The following is a 13374-nucleotide window of genomic DNA, read 5'->3' as shown; positions in this document are numbered from 1 at the left end:
CCGACCCCCTGCGTGCTCCCTCGAGTCGGCGAGCGGGCGGCAGCTCCCACCCCGCCCGGCGCCTGCTGAGGAGCCCCGCCGTGAGCACACTCACCCAGTGCTGCCTTCCGACGGGGAGACGTGCAGCTACTTGCCGTGATGTTCGAAAGGAATGCTATTCTGAGGTGGGGGGAAAAGACAGCTGTTGGTAAGGGTTACGCTGGCCGGACCAGCACGTGAGGTCCTCCTGTTTCTGCAAGCACTGCCTCGCCTTGCCTCAACCAGGTCCATGACCACTGGCCAGGGCCGCTCGAGGAGACCCAGGGACCACACAGGAGCTCAGTCTCGGCTCTCGAGAGTGGCCCCTGGACATGCAGCCGCTGCTGCTCCTTGAGGATGGATATGTCAATGCGGCCAACAAGGGAGACCCTTCCCAACTCTCACGTAGTAAGACAACTGGATGCCCAGACGGTAGCCCCTCCATCAGCTCTCGGCACCAGTGGCTCCCCAAGGCCTGTGCTTGGCAGGTGGAGAGGACACCACCTCCCTGTGACAAAAGGACTGGACACATTTCCTCACTGACACATGGAAGAGGACACGGTTGTGGACCTTACTTGGGGAGTAGGGATTAAAACAAGTAAGCCTGAAGGAAAAACTGGCACCACGGACCAGCATCACGTTCTACCAATAGCACTGGATGGAGGAGGCCCTCATCACAAAGAGAAACACTACAAACAGGTTCATCCACCAGGAGCCCTTCACTCTCCACATTATTCCAGCTGGAGAGGCCAGATTCGCAGGCTGGGGTCAGGGATGTGGGGACTGTGGTCCCTGGAGAAGCACGTGGGGGCGAGGAGGAACGGCCAGGACAAGCTACACATGTCATGCCCTCCCACCTCCAGCTGGAGAGGGTCGGCAGGGCCCTCCCCCAAGCAGGCGGGCGGCGCTGGGCACTTTTGCGCTGAGGATGAGCTACTCCTTTGCACTCGGTGCATTGGCACAGGACGCAACCTCTCCTCTTCGAGGGGCAAAGAGGAAGCTGGTAGGAAGCAGCCCCCGCTGGGCCACAGAGAGGCCAGGGTCTGTGCACACGCAGTGCCGCCCCCTGGACTGGTGTGTCACTGCCCCTACCGCAGCTCGCATCTTTGCGTGGGGGGGAGGGTGATGAATGGAGGCCATAGAGTTGTAAAAGCTGGAGCAACTGTGACCATGCCCTTGGTGGACAAGAGCCTTTCAGAGTCTCTTAGGAAGAGCGCCTGGGGGATGACCAGAAAAACCCAAAGGACTGAGCTGTCCCCAGTATGGAGGCCACCAGGGACATGCCCTCAGGGGCTTTGTCCTCAACATGAAGATCCTAAGGAAACCCCCAGGGTGACTAGGGTGCTTCTTTGGGGACAGGATACCCCCAAATCAAATCTCTTCAGAGACTCCCCCCAGTGCTCAGGCCCGCATGACACTTCTTCGTATGGAAAGCAGAGAGAACCAGAGAACAAAGACATGTGATTGTGAGGATAGACCCTGGAGCTACGTGTGGTCAACGCTCATGGGTCGGTGGCTGGAGGGGTAGACACAAGCTGGAGAAGAGGCTGGACTAAGACCCATAACTACCTGGCACCCTCAGAACCCTCTGCCTCTTCCGTTTCCCTCAACGATCCTCAAAGCAAAAGACGTTTTCTTGTGTTGAAAAAAAAAGTTAAGCCTGTCCTTTCCTTGGTCCTTGATGGCTGAGGTGTTCCAGGGCCCTCAGCCAGGCCCACTTGGCCAAGGGCGGCAAAACACCTCCCAGGACCTGCTGCCAGCTGCTGGCTCATGCATTCCAGGGCTCGTGGAAGAAACGTGTTAAGCCCTTTCCGTGTCTTGTGTTCACAGAGGAGGGGTGTGGGGCCGGAAGCCCTAAGAGGCCCAATCTCATCACTCTGGCCAGACCCGCTGAGCCCCACAATTCAAACGACCTGCGTATTCAGCCTCTTTGAGAGAAAATTACCATATAAGAACCCATTTCTAGTAGAATTACTAGTAAATTAGAAGTGTTTGGTAAAAATACTATTTCACTTGATTAAAGAAAAATGGTCAGGAGCACTTCCTCTGCCTGGGCACACCTTGTTCCTCTGCCAGAAGACCAGCTCAACACCACAGGACCGAGGTTCTGGGCAATTCTCACAGACCCTGTGCCCTCCTGATCAACGTGCTCAATCCACCACATCCAGCAACAAGCTACACCTACTGCCCAGCAAGCACAGGGGAAGGGCAGGGCGCTAAATGAAAACCTGAGGCATCGTGGTGAAGCAGACGGATGCTGCCCTAGTACATGGCCAGGACCTGGGCTTCAGTCATTCCTGAACTCACCACCTGCCCACCCAGCAGACACCACCGGGTAGTCCCGGCCCCCACAGGACCCCTGCCCACCCCCACTGCCCACAGTATGAGACCCTGAAAGCTAGTTGAGGAAAAACGTCCGCAAGCAGGTAAACAACTGCTCTGCTGAGGGAGGCACATTAGTGAGAACAGAAAAACGGCGAGGAAAGCCAGATGGGGAAGACGACGTGGGTGGAGGCGGCCCCAGGGCCAGGCCCTGAACCTCTGAGCACACTCGCCTCGCCAGAGAGAAGACAAACGTCAGAAGGGGCGTCAGAAGACAGGAACCCTCAGCCCACAGCATGTCGCCAAGCGCTGGGCATGACACTGCAGAGTGACCGCCGGCAATACGCCACCCCCCACCCCCCCGGGTCCTCTGCTGGGGGAGCACCTGGCCAACGAGAACGAGGACAGAGTCCCGAAGGCTGGAGGTGCCCACGACAAACGGCGTGAGCGGGCTGGCGCTTCCAGTCTGCCCGGGAAGATGGCCAAGGCTCCAAAGCTGGCCGGGGGCTGGGGGCCACATGGACGGCAGCCGGAGAGAAAAGGTCCCGTGGCACATCCCAGCACAACTGCGGCGGGGGGGCGGGGGGGGCCTGGGTGTAGAGCCCTTACCCCACAAAGCTTGTCACAGAGGCTCTCAACCAACGGGCCAAACTGCGAGGGGCACAACATTCCCCCAATGGTTAAAACACCCAAAAATGGGGAGAAAGGGAAGGCAGAAAAGAAGGAAAGCCTTCGAAACTATCATCCCACTCTGCTTGGAGCCCGTAAGAACAGACCAAACATGGAGAAGCCAGAGGCCTGCAGCGCCCAGCCTGGGTGAGATCAGGCGCCGGCCCACCGGGCGCGTACCTGTGAGGTGGACATGCGGGAGGTATCTTGCCGGCCCGTGAGGTCGGACGAGGAGATGTTGACCGGGGCACCGCGGTGCAGCCGCATACTCACTTTCCGCTCTCTTTCCATGCCGGACACGGGCCTAGGAGAGGTGTTCGCTGGAGGAGAGGGAGACAGGGGCGAACGTGAGGCCTCGGAATGCAGCCCCACACTCCAGCACGGGGTCTCTCCTCAGGAACCACGTCTAACAAGGACCCTCAGGTGCCTCGGTGTCGGGCACAGGTCAGGCTATTGCACCCTAAGACTAGGCCGGCACCACAGGCTCTGCTGACGCCCTGGGAGCAAAGCACCAGGTGTCCAGTGGGAGGGCAGCCAGGGCCTCTGCCTACAACGCTTGTCTCGACAGGCAAGGAAGAGGCCGGAGAGGTTCGTGGTGGAGGATGTCATGCAACGAGAAGAATATGAGGCAAAGCAACAGAGCTCGCAGGGAGCACAATCCTTCAAGAGGCCAACCTCTGGGAAACACATTCCCGAATGCACTGCCCTGGCCTAACTTCGGAAATAAGAACTGAGCAGAATAAGGATGCACGTGTCTTCACCCACCAGGCACTCCTGACCAGACCCCATGAGGTCACACACTGCAATGTCCAGAGCAAGTGACACTCAAAACAGAACCCCCACTGCCTGCAGAGCAGGGGCCGGGGTGCAAGCTGCAGCCCCGGGACCACTCACCAGTGTGTGAGGTAGGGGTGAGGGGGGTGGGAGGAGCCACCTCCTGTGTCCCCCTCAGCCGGCCCGAGGCCGTGGAAGGGAGGCCGCGTGTGGCTGGATTTCGGGAGTGTCTCAACCGTTCCTCTCGGTCCCGGCGTTCCCGCTCAGCATCGTCAGCTGCCCGGCTGGCTCCCTACAGAGGAAAGAGGGCGAGACGAGAACTGAACTGGGTTTGGTGAAAAACCACCTGAGGCCCATGGCTGCCACTCGAGAAAACACTGGGGCGTGTGGGACAGTCTGCCTGCAAAGCCATCCACAGCCTTGCAGCAAGCTGGGCGCTCTTCCCTCTGGGTCCCATCTTGGCCTGTCCCACGACCGTGGGCGAGCAGAACCAGGCTTCTCAGTCTCCTCTTCCCAGCACAGCAGAGGAAACCCCCACCCCATCGCCTCAGCACCTCCTCAGAACCCAGACACCAACGGCACCTGGCGGCCCTCTTCTCTGCGACCATTCACACGGGGATGGGAACCAGCCCAGGTCAGAGGTGGCCCAATGTGGCAACAGTTGGAGGAGTCCACAAGGCAGGTGGGAGGGACAGCATTTGGTTGGCTGATGGGTCCAACTGGAGCCCAGATGCCCGGGCCAGGCCCATGTCCTGTTGGTGCACTTGAAATAAGGAGGCTGGCAGCCAGGCTCATCCCAGGGGGCCACGCAGTGGGCACCGCCTAAGCTAAGCTAGTTGCTCCCAGAACAAACAGCTAGTTACACTTTCAGTGAATATCAAACCAGAAACACGGGGACATTTGATTTTAAGCGGTGATGCTAAGATACCTGCCCTAGTAGAGGTCACGTCCTAATTACCAGTGCTGTAAGGCAAGAGTCTGAAAACTGCAGCCCACGGGCCAAATGCAGCCATACCCGTTCCTGCAAATACGGTTTTCTTGGCACAATCACGCCCACTCACTGCCGCACTGCTTGGGCGGCTCTCCAGTTACAACACAGAGTTGAGTGGTCGCACCGCTGTGCAGACGGCAAAGTTAAAATTATTGATTGTCTGGTCCTTTACAGAAGAGGTTTGCCGAGCCCCTGGGAGGGATGACAATGTTAGAACAAAGAAATTATTAAAGTGGCTCTGGCAGGAGGCCCACCCTGATGTCCAGACTCCAGGTAACCTGCGGCACCACTCCCAAAGGCTGTCCTTCGAGGGCCATCCTAACCGAGGGGCCTGGCACCAGGATGGCATGGGCGAGGTCCAGGGCAGGCTGGCTCTGCGGGCTGGCCCCCTCTCTGGGAGGCTGCAGTCCCCTCTACCCCTACCTGGTCCCTGTGTGAACACCCCTGCACCTGTGAGGCCATGGGATAAGGCTTCCTGTTTTGCACCCTCTGAAAAGGAGGTTCTGTTTCTCCATCAGATTTTGTCACTCTAGAAACAAGCCCATTTTTGTTTTAAGCTCATAGAACACATTTTTAATGAAAGAGAAAGTGGAAATTTAAAAAAAAACTGGAATTCTGGCCGTAGTGTTGGAGATTAAACAAACTCATACAACAGATTCAGGGACAGGCGGCCTGTTTTAGAGAGGAAAACAAATTAAAGTTCAAGCCCCCCCCCCCCCCCCCACTCAGCACCGGCAGCATGCGTGCACACAACACAGGCTCACACTTAATGAACGAACTGGGTGACAAAGGAAATCAAATGTAAGTCTAGCTCATCCCAAGGCCAAACGCAGACCTAACACACAGCACCTCCCAGGCCACCCACCCCCTCAGAGGCCCGGCCTCCGCACGCACGGCCTGGTAGGGAAAGGAGTAGGGAAGTCTTCACCCAACCCAGCGGCAGCCACACCCCATTGACAAGGAACTCACAGGCCATAGCAGCCACAATGTCCTTAGGATGGATGATGATGATGATAAAATGACCTCAGCGTTCCAAGTAAGAGCCTTGGTCTGGGCAGACCTACACTGCTGACATACCTCAGGCCCTGGAAACCCACAGCCCCGTTGCAGCCTTGCGGTGCCTTCTTCACTTACCAACAGGCATCTGGCTTCTCAGAACCCCTTGTGCTCCCCGTGTGGCAGACATGCCTCCTGAAGCCCCACCCCGTGTAGCTCCCAGGAAGGGACAGCAGCAGCTAGTGGCCTTCTGCTGACCGGCATGGCCCTTCCACACCGAGCTGTGAGCTGGGGGCGCACTTACGAATTTGAGCATGTTCCAGTCAAACACGTAGTCATAGGAGAAACCCTGGCGATGGAACAGGTTCCTGAAGAGCTGTCTCAGGTATGAGTAGTCAGGCTTATCGTCAAAACGCAAGGAACGGCAGAAATTCAGGTACGTGGCAAATTCAGCTGTAAAACACCAGGAAACTCAGAGGTAACCAGCAGTACCCCGACTGGGAGTCAGCATGGTGTCTGTCCACATAACCCTTGACCACTCCCAGCCACCCAAACAGAGGGTGTGAAAGCTGGAACCTGAAACACCGAGCATGCTTTGAGGAAAGAGGCTGCGAAAACTGAGCGTACAGAGCATAACAGAGTTTCATCTGAGGCATTTATCACAGGGGCAGTCCCACAAAAACAAAAGGAAAACTCCCTGGGTTACGGCTCAGGAAGGTAGAGGAGCGCCAGGGACAGAAGGCTGAGGCCAGTTAAAGGGCAGGCCACCTGCTCACTCTTCACCTCCCCAACCATGCAGGACATCAGTGGGGCCTCAGCAGCCAGCCTCTGGGGGGGCTTCCCTGGTCCCCTTCCCAGAGCCTCACAGGCCCCCATCCTCCCACAGAACCACAGGGTTGGCTCGTTGTCCACCTGAGGACACTCACAAGGGTAGCCTTTACACAACACCTCAATGGGAGTGGACATCTTCTTCTCACTGATCCTCTCATACTTCTGCCTCTTGGTAGCAGCCTTCAGGCCCTGCCAGGGCAGCGAGCCCAGGTTGAAGTACATGAGCACATAGCCCAGAGACTCCAGGTCGTCCCTCCGAGATTGTTCTGGGAAGAGAGGACAGCGGGTCAAAGCGGCAAACACCCCGCTTCCTGGGGATGAACTCAGAGCCACAGGTAAGGACACCTGGATTCCTTATTTCAGCACAAGTGCCCCTGCTGTGCTGTTCAGAGATGCACCGCCACCCATCACGAAGCCCCAACACATGCCTGTCTCCCCACGCCCCACAAGGTAAGGTCTCCAGGCCCGGGTACCAGCCTCTGCTACAAAGGTTTGACGCCAGCCTCCACACCCAACATGCTGACCACCCTCAGGGCCCCCAGGAGGCTGTAGGACAGCCGGGCCTGTGGCCGGGGCAGGAGGGCTCACCGATGCCGAGGTGTGTGTTGATGGAGGCGTACCGCGCCGTCCCGGTGAGGTTCTTGTTCTCGCGGTAGGGGATGTGCTGGTGGGTGCGGGCGTCCCGGTACTTCTTGGCCAGCCCGAAGTCGATGATGTAGACCAGGTTGCCCTTCTTGCCTAGCCCCATGAGGAAGTTGTCCGGCTTCACGTCTCGGTGGATGAAGTTCTTCGAGTGAATGTACTCAATACGACTAATCTGCAGGTGGAGAAGCAGGGGTAAGAGGCTGAACCCCAGGCAGTAGCCTAGCGGAGGGAACCCAGGGAACTCAGGCCCACATGCAGACGCACCCTGCCAGCCAAGGGTCACTATCTTTCACAGAGTTAACGAGCTTCCATTTTCTCCCTGTGCATTAACAGAACAATAAGGAAGCAAACAGCCCTGAAGGCCTCATCAGACTGATGAATCAAACCGAGCTTATGCTGAGCACGCAGGCTGCCCTTCGCTTGAGAAAAATGAAGTCTTACCATTTGGTCAGCAAGGAGCAGGACGGTTTTGAGACTGAACTTCCTGGAGCAAAAGTTGAAGAGGTCTTCCAGGCTGGGTCCCAACAGCTCCATCACCATGACGTTGTAGTCCCCCTCAGCCCCGCACCACCGGATGGTGGGGATGCCCACTGCAAGAGAGCCCGCGTCAGCCTGCCTCCCGCGCACCTGCACTGAGGACACCTGTGCCCACGACGCCAGCAGAGGGCTGGGCAGGAGCAGTCAGAAGTGACGTGCGGAGAGGGTGGGAGGCCAACCGACTTCACGGAAGGGGTGGGACGAGGGGCTCAGGAGGAGGGGCCGCGCTCCCTCCCATAGCACCAGTCTTCCCGTAACTGGCATCCTGCACCAGTGTGACACTTAATGCCTAATTAGTGCTGATACACTGTCATTAACTAAGGTCCACACTATTCAGGTTTCCTCAGTTTTAATCTCATGCCCTCCTGCTGCTCCAGGACCTGTCTCGGACCCCACATGACATTTACTCAACACATCTCCTCTGGCTGCTCTTGGCCAGGACGGTCTCTTAGACTTTCCTGGTTTGAACGACCCCAGTGGTTTGGAGGAGGGCTGGGCAGGGGTGTGCAGACTGTCCCTCTGCTGGTTTGTCTGATTTTTTTCTCGTTACTACTCTGGGCTTGGGGGAGGGAGACCACAGAGGGAAAGTGTCCTTCCCACCACATCCTGTCCGGGTCTGTGCTCTCAACACAACTCCTCACCATGGCTGTGCACTTGGTCACCTGGCTGAGGTGTGCCTGTCAGGTGTCTCTGCTGGGGAGGTCCTCTTTCTCCCCTTTCCATCCTGTTCTCTCTGGGGGGACACGTCCCCACGTGCAGCCCACACTTATGGGGGGTGTTTGGGCCCCCTCCCGGAGGGCACAGCCATCTATATATATGACTTGGAATGCTTCCACACAGATTTGTCTCTTCTCCCCACTTACTTATTCGGTATTTTTTCCCTATCAGTATGGACCCATGAGTGTCTATTTTATACTCTGGTCTGTACTCCAACACTATCACTTATTCTGTTGCTCCAAGCATCCCAGGCTTCGTTGCTCCTCCGTGGCTCCTGTGGCCCTTTAACACCCCATCACTGCAGGCTCTGTTTGTTTTGAGCACTGCCTTCCTTTCTGGCACTATAAGATCCTAAACAGTTTTAGTTTTGATATCAATGGGGCAACTTTTCATTTTTACAATTAAATATTTTAAAAATACATTTGCATGTTACGTGAGAACAAATTTAACAAATCCATAGGCTATAAGGCATAATGTAACAGAAGCCTGCGGCCCACCACACAGACCAGGGACGTTTCCAGTAATTGCATCTACTTTCACTCCCCTTTCCTCCCACACCTGTGCCCCCCAGACAACAAATGCACAGGACTGTACCCATTCCTTGCTTTTAGTAAAGTGAGAGTATGAGCTGTGAAATACTCCACTTGGAGAAGACAGCACACTTCATCTATTCTTCCCTCATCCGCACTGTTTAGGGTTGCTTTCCCCATTATAAACAGTGCTGCTAAATACATTCTTATGTATGTCCGCTGGTGAAAATTCTCACATGTGAAATTCTTGTTCTTAGCTAGTTTCCCCAGGTATAGACCTAGAAACACAGAGTACAAATTATCTGACTGTACAAGATAATGTCAAACTGCTTTCCAAAATAAATAACCCACTTTACAACCCCACCACAAATGAATGAGTCCCTGCTGGACGCAGGGTCTCGTCAGAGCTCTTAATTTCTATCAATCAAATGGTAGATGTAAAATGGTGTCTCACTGAACTCTCAATCTGGATCTTTTTCATTATTTATTGGCATTACATGTTTCCTCTTCTCTAAAATGTCTATGCATATCTTTGTCAATTTTTTTCTATTAGGGTGTTTTTTTTCCTATTTATAGCAGTTCTTTTATAAATTCTGGATATTAAACTATTATCTTTTTTATGTGAGGAAAATACCTTTTCTCAGTTAATGGCATGTTTTTTATTTTCTTTTGGAGTCTTTTGATGAGAAGAGATGCTAAATTTTAACAAACATGAATGTATCAATCTTTTCCTTTATGAGTAATGTTTTTGGTATCTTACATAAGACACCCTTCCCAAACTCAGAGTCAGAAAGACATGCTTATTATTTTAAAAGTACTTCTACTTCCAGCCAAGATGGAGTAATGGGGACCCAATTTACCCTCACATCCACAATAACCAAGAAGAGAAAAGAGAACAAAGAACATACAGAAAGACATAGGTTTTCTAAGACACTGAACATAAGGCAATGAATGACACCGACACCTGAGACACGATGAGCCCAGACTGCCCAAGTCCTGCCTGAGAGTGTGAGCAGAGAAGCAAAAACTGTGAGCAGATGAAAGTACCATCATCTCATAACTAAGCTGAGGAAGAATTTGAAGAACATTAAAATACCCAGCACACAAGAGGGTAAAATTTCACATACCAGATATGCCAGGAAGCAGAAAACGTGATCCACATTGAGATCAACAGAAACTGAGTTAGAATCATTAGAGAAGGGCAATAAAAGTTACTATAAACTATAACTGTATTCCATGTCAAAAGAAGTTAAACAAAGGCACAACATGACAGAGTTATAAAAGACCCAAATCTAGGGACCTCCCTGGCGGTCCAGTGGTTAACAGTCCACGCTTCCAATGCAGGGGGTGCGGGTTTGATCCCTGGTCGGAGAACTAAAATTCTACATGCCGCGTGGTGCAGCCAAAAAAAAAAAAGACAAGACCCAAATTTACCTTTCAAAGATGAAACTACAAAGTCTAAGAGGAAAACTACACTGGGTGTGTGATTAACAGCAGACCAGACACTGTAGGAGAAAACACTCGTGAACTTGAAGGCACAGCAGTTTTCCAAACTACTGGAAAAGCCAACACGAGCTTCAGAGCTGTGGGACAACTTCAAGGTACCCGCCATCTGTAACTGGAGGAGAGAGGGGAGAAGGGGGACAGAGGACACACTAAAAGAAAGAGCTGAGGAAAATGACCCACAGATTCAGGAAACTCAACAGGCCCCAAGCACAAGTACCATAAAGAACACAGCATTGACATAGCTGACAGTCAAATTGCTCACTAGTGATAATCAGAACACCGTGAAAGCAGCCAGAGAAAAAAGACATGTTAAGAGCACAGTGGAGGAACATCTTCCAAGTGCTGAGAAAAGAACTGGCAATCTGCCGAAAAACACCTCAGCAGAGACAAAATGAAGACATTTTCAGATACAAAAAGTGGGACGAATCAATCACCAGCACTGTGACCTTCAGGCAGGAGGCAAATGATGCCACATGGAAGTCTGGGCCTACAAAAAGGAATGAAAAGCAATGAAAATAACAACATAAGTACATACAAAATTATTTAAATTTAAAAGTTATGACTGCTTAAACAAAAATAACAATGCACTGCAATATTTGCAACGTGTAAACATAAACACACGACACCATCACGCAGGCAGGTGGGCAGGTGGAAGCCTGCAAGGTCAGGTTCCTCTGCATCCTGCTAGAGATGATAGACCCTAACTCAACCACTAAAGTAACAACACAGAGATAGTGACAGAATTCAACAAAGGAGATCATCACAAGAAAAATCATTAAAAAATGTAAAAAATACTTGATTAATCCAAAACAAGGTAAAAAAGGAGGGAAATGAAACAAAGACCAGATGAGACAAAAACTAACAGCAAACCCTATCCTGTCATTAATCACACTGAATGTAAACACCACAGGTAAGGCACACTTTCTCAGATTAGACAGAAAAGAAAGGACCAGCTGTACTGCCCTGCCCACACCAAACTCCCTTCAGATACAACTAGGTCACAAGGAGGACAGTGTATCACACCAACATCAGACAAGAGAGCAGAAGGGCTATGTCAGCATCAGACACAGTAGACTGTGCAGAAGAATATTTCCAGGGATATTACCAGTCATCTCACCGTGATAAAGGCATTGACTGATCAAGAAAACATAATTCTAAACATTCACGCAGCTAACAAGAGAGCTTCAAAATACATGAGGCAATACTGCAAGGAGACAGAGACAAATCCACAATCTTACTAGAGATGTCAATCATCCCTCTCAGCAGCAGATCACAGTTTTTTTCTCAGGTACGCAGGGGGCATTTATCAAGACAAAGCACATTCTTGACATAAAACAATAAAGCTAAAAAGGATTCAAGTTATACAATGTATGTTCTCAGAAGACAGTGGAATTCAATTAGAAGTAAACAACAGCTCTCTGTAAAATCCCCAAATATATGGAAGCTAAATAATACAGTTCAAAATAACCCATGGATCAAGGAAGAAATCAAAAGGGGAATCAGCATTTGAACTACATGAAAATGAAAACTCATCAGGATTTGAGATGCTGCTATGGTAGGGGGAAAATTTATAGCCAGGAAATGTCTATACTACAGAAAACAGATCAATGATCTCAGCTTCCACCTTAAGAAAATACTTAATTAAACCCTAAGCAAACAGAAATGAAATAAAAGATCACAGCAGAAACCAATGAAACAGAAAACAGAGAAACAACAGCGAAAATGACTGAGACCAAAGCTGTTTCTTTGAGAACATTGTTGATAAATCTCTAATCAGACTGATCAGAGAAGGCACAAATTACCAACATCAAGAATGACAGGGAATTCCCTGGCGGTCCAGTGGTTAGGACTCTGAGCTTTCACTGCCAACGGCCCAGGTTTGATCGCTGGTCGGGGGAACTAAGATCCCACAAGCCGCATGGCACGGCCAGAAAAAAAAAAAAAAACGAGAGGTAACATCACTGGATTCTACAAATGTGAGAAGTCTAGTAGGAAAATATTATAAACAGCTTTATGCCAATACATTCGATAACTTAGATAAAACAAACAAGTTATCTGAAAGACTCAAACCACCAAAGCCCTTGTATGCTGCTGGTGGGAACATAAGTACAAGCAGTCTGGCAGTTTCTTAAAGAGGAAAAACATTTGCTTACTTTTGGTTCAGCCATTCCACTCCAAGTCACTTACTCAGGAGAAAAAGAAATGAACGTCCATATGAATATCTACACAAAAGTTCATAGCAGCTTTGTTTGGAGTACCTGAAACCTGGAACCAACCCAAATGAACAGGTGCAGGGACAAAGAAACTACCCACAGAAGGGAGTACTTCTCAGCAATACAAAGCAGTAGCCATTGATACACACACAACATTTCAAAGAAAGAACACACAGTACTACTCCCTGCACAGGAAACTTTGGGAAATGCAAACCTATAGCAACAGAAGCAGATGACAGACGGTGGGGGTTGAAGAACCACAAAAGGACCCAACAAACTTTGAAGGGCGATGGATGTGTTCGCCGCCTTGATTTTATGGCAATGGTTTCATGAGAGGACACAGGCAAAACTTCTCAAATCACACACTCAAAACACATGCAGTTTGATTCTCCTCAATAACGCAGATTTAAACAAATCAAAATGTTTTAGTCTTCCTCTCCACACTGAAGTCACCTGATCCACCTGAAAGTGGAGTTTGGGGTGAGGGGAGGCAGGACTCCCAGAGACCTCAGCACCGTGTGTTCACAAGGCTCCCCTCACTGACCATTAACACCTCTTCTGTTGAAGTCAGAATTCTGTGCCCACGAGGGTCTTTCTGTGTCTGGAGTGTGGGTGGCACAACACT

General features: G+C 51.5%; 1 protein-coding gene across 4 annotated transcripts in view; it reads right to left on the bottom strand.

Annotated features, from left to right (window-relative positions):
- Nucleotides 1–13374, bottom strand: part of CSNK1D (casein kinase 1 delta) — a 37865-nt gene that overhangs the window by 7005 nt on the left and 17486 nt on the right. For 3 of the 4 annotated variants that reach the window (XM_059046971.2, XM_059046970.2, XM_067021464.1), the window contains exons 3-8: nt 7688–7836; nt 7190–7418; nt 6697–6867; nt 6075–6223; nt 3904–4075; nt 3190–3329 (exon numbers count right to left, since the gene is read on the bottom strand). In XM_059046971.2, the coding sequence (XP_058902954.1) occupies nt 3190–3329; nt 3904–4075; nt 6075–6223; nt 6697–6867; nt 7190–7418; nt 7688–7836 (1010 nt within the window). Of the gene's footprint in view, nt 1–94; nt 160–3189; nt 3330–3903; nt 4076–6074; nt 6224–6696; nt 6868–7189; nt 7419–7687; nt 7837–13374 lie in introns of all 4 variants that reach the window. The other variant, XM_059046972.2, reaches the window with a different exon arrangement.

The sequence above is a fragment of the Kogia breviceps genome, chromosome 19 (assembly GCF_026419965.1).
Source record: "Kogia breviceps isolate mKogBre1 chromosome 19, mKogBre1 haplotype 1, whole genome shotgun sequence".
Classification (NCBI taxonomy): domain Eukaryota; kingdom Metazoa; phylum Chordata; class Mammalia; order Artiodactyla; family Physeteridae; genus Kogia; species Kogia breviceps.
This window is presented reverse-complemented; position numbering and strand designations above follow the sequence as displayed.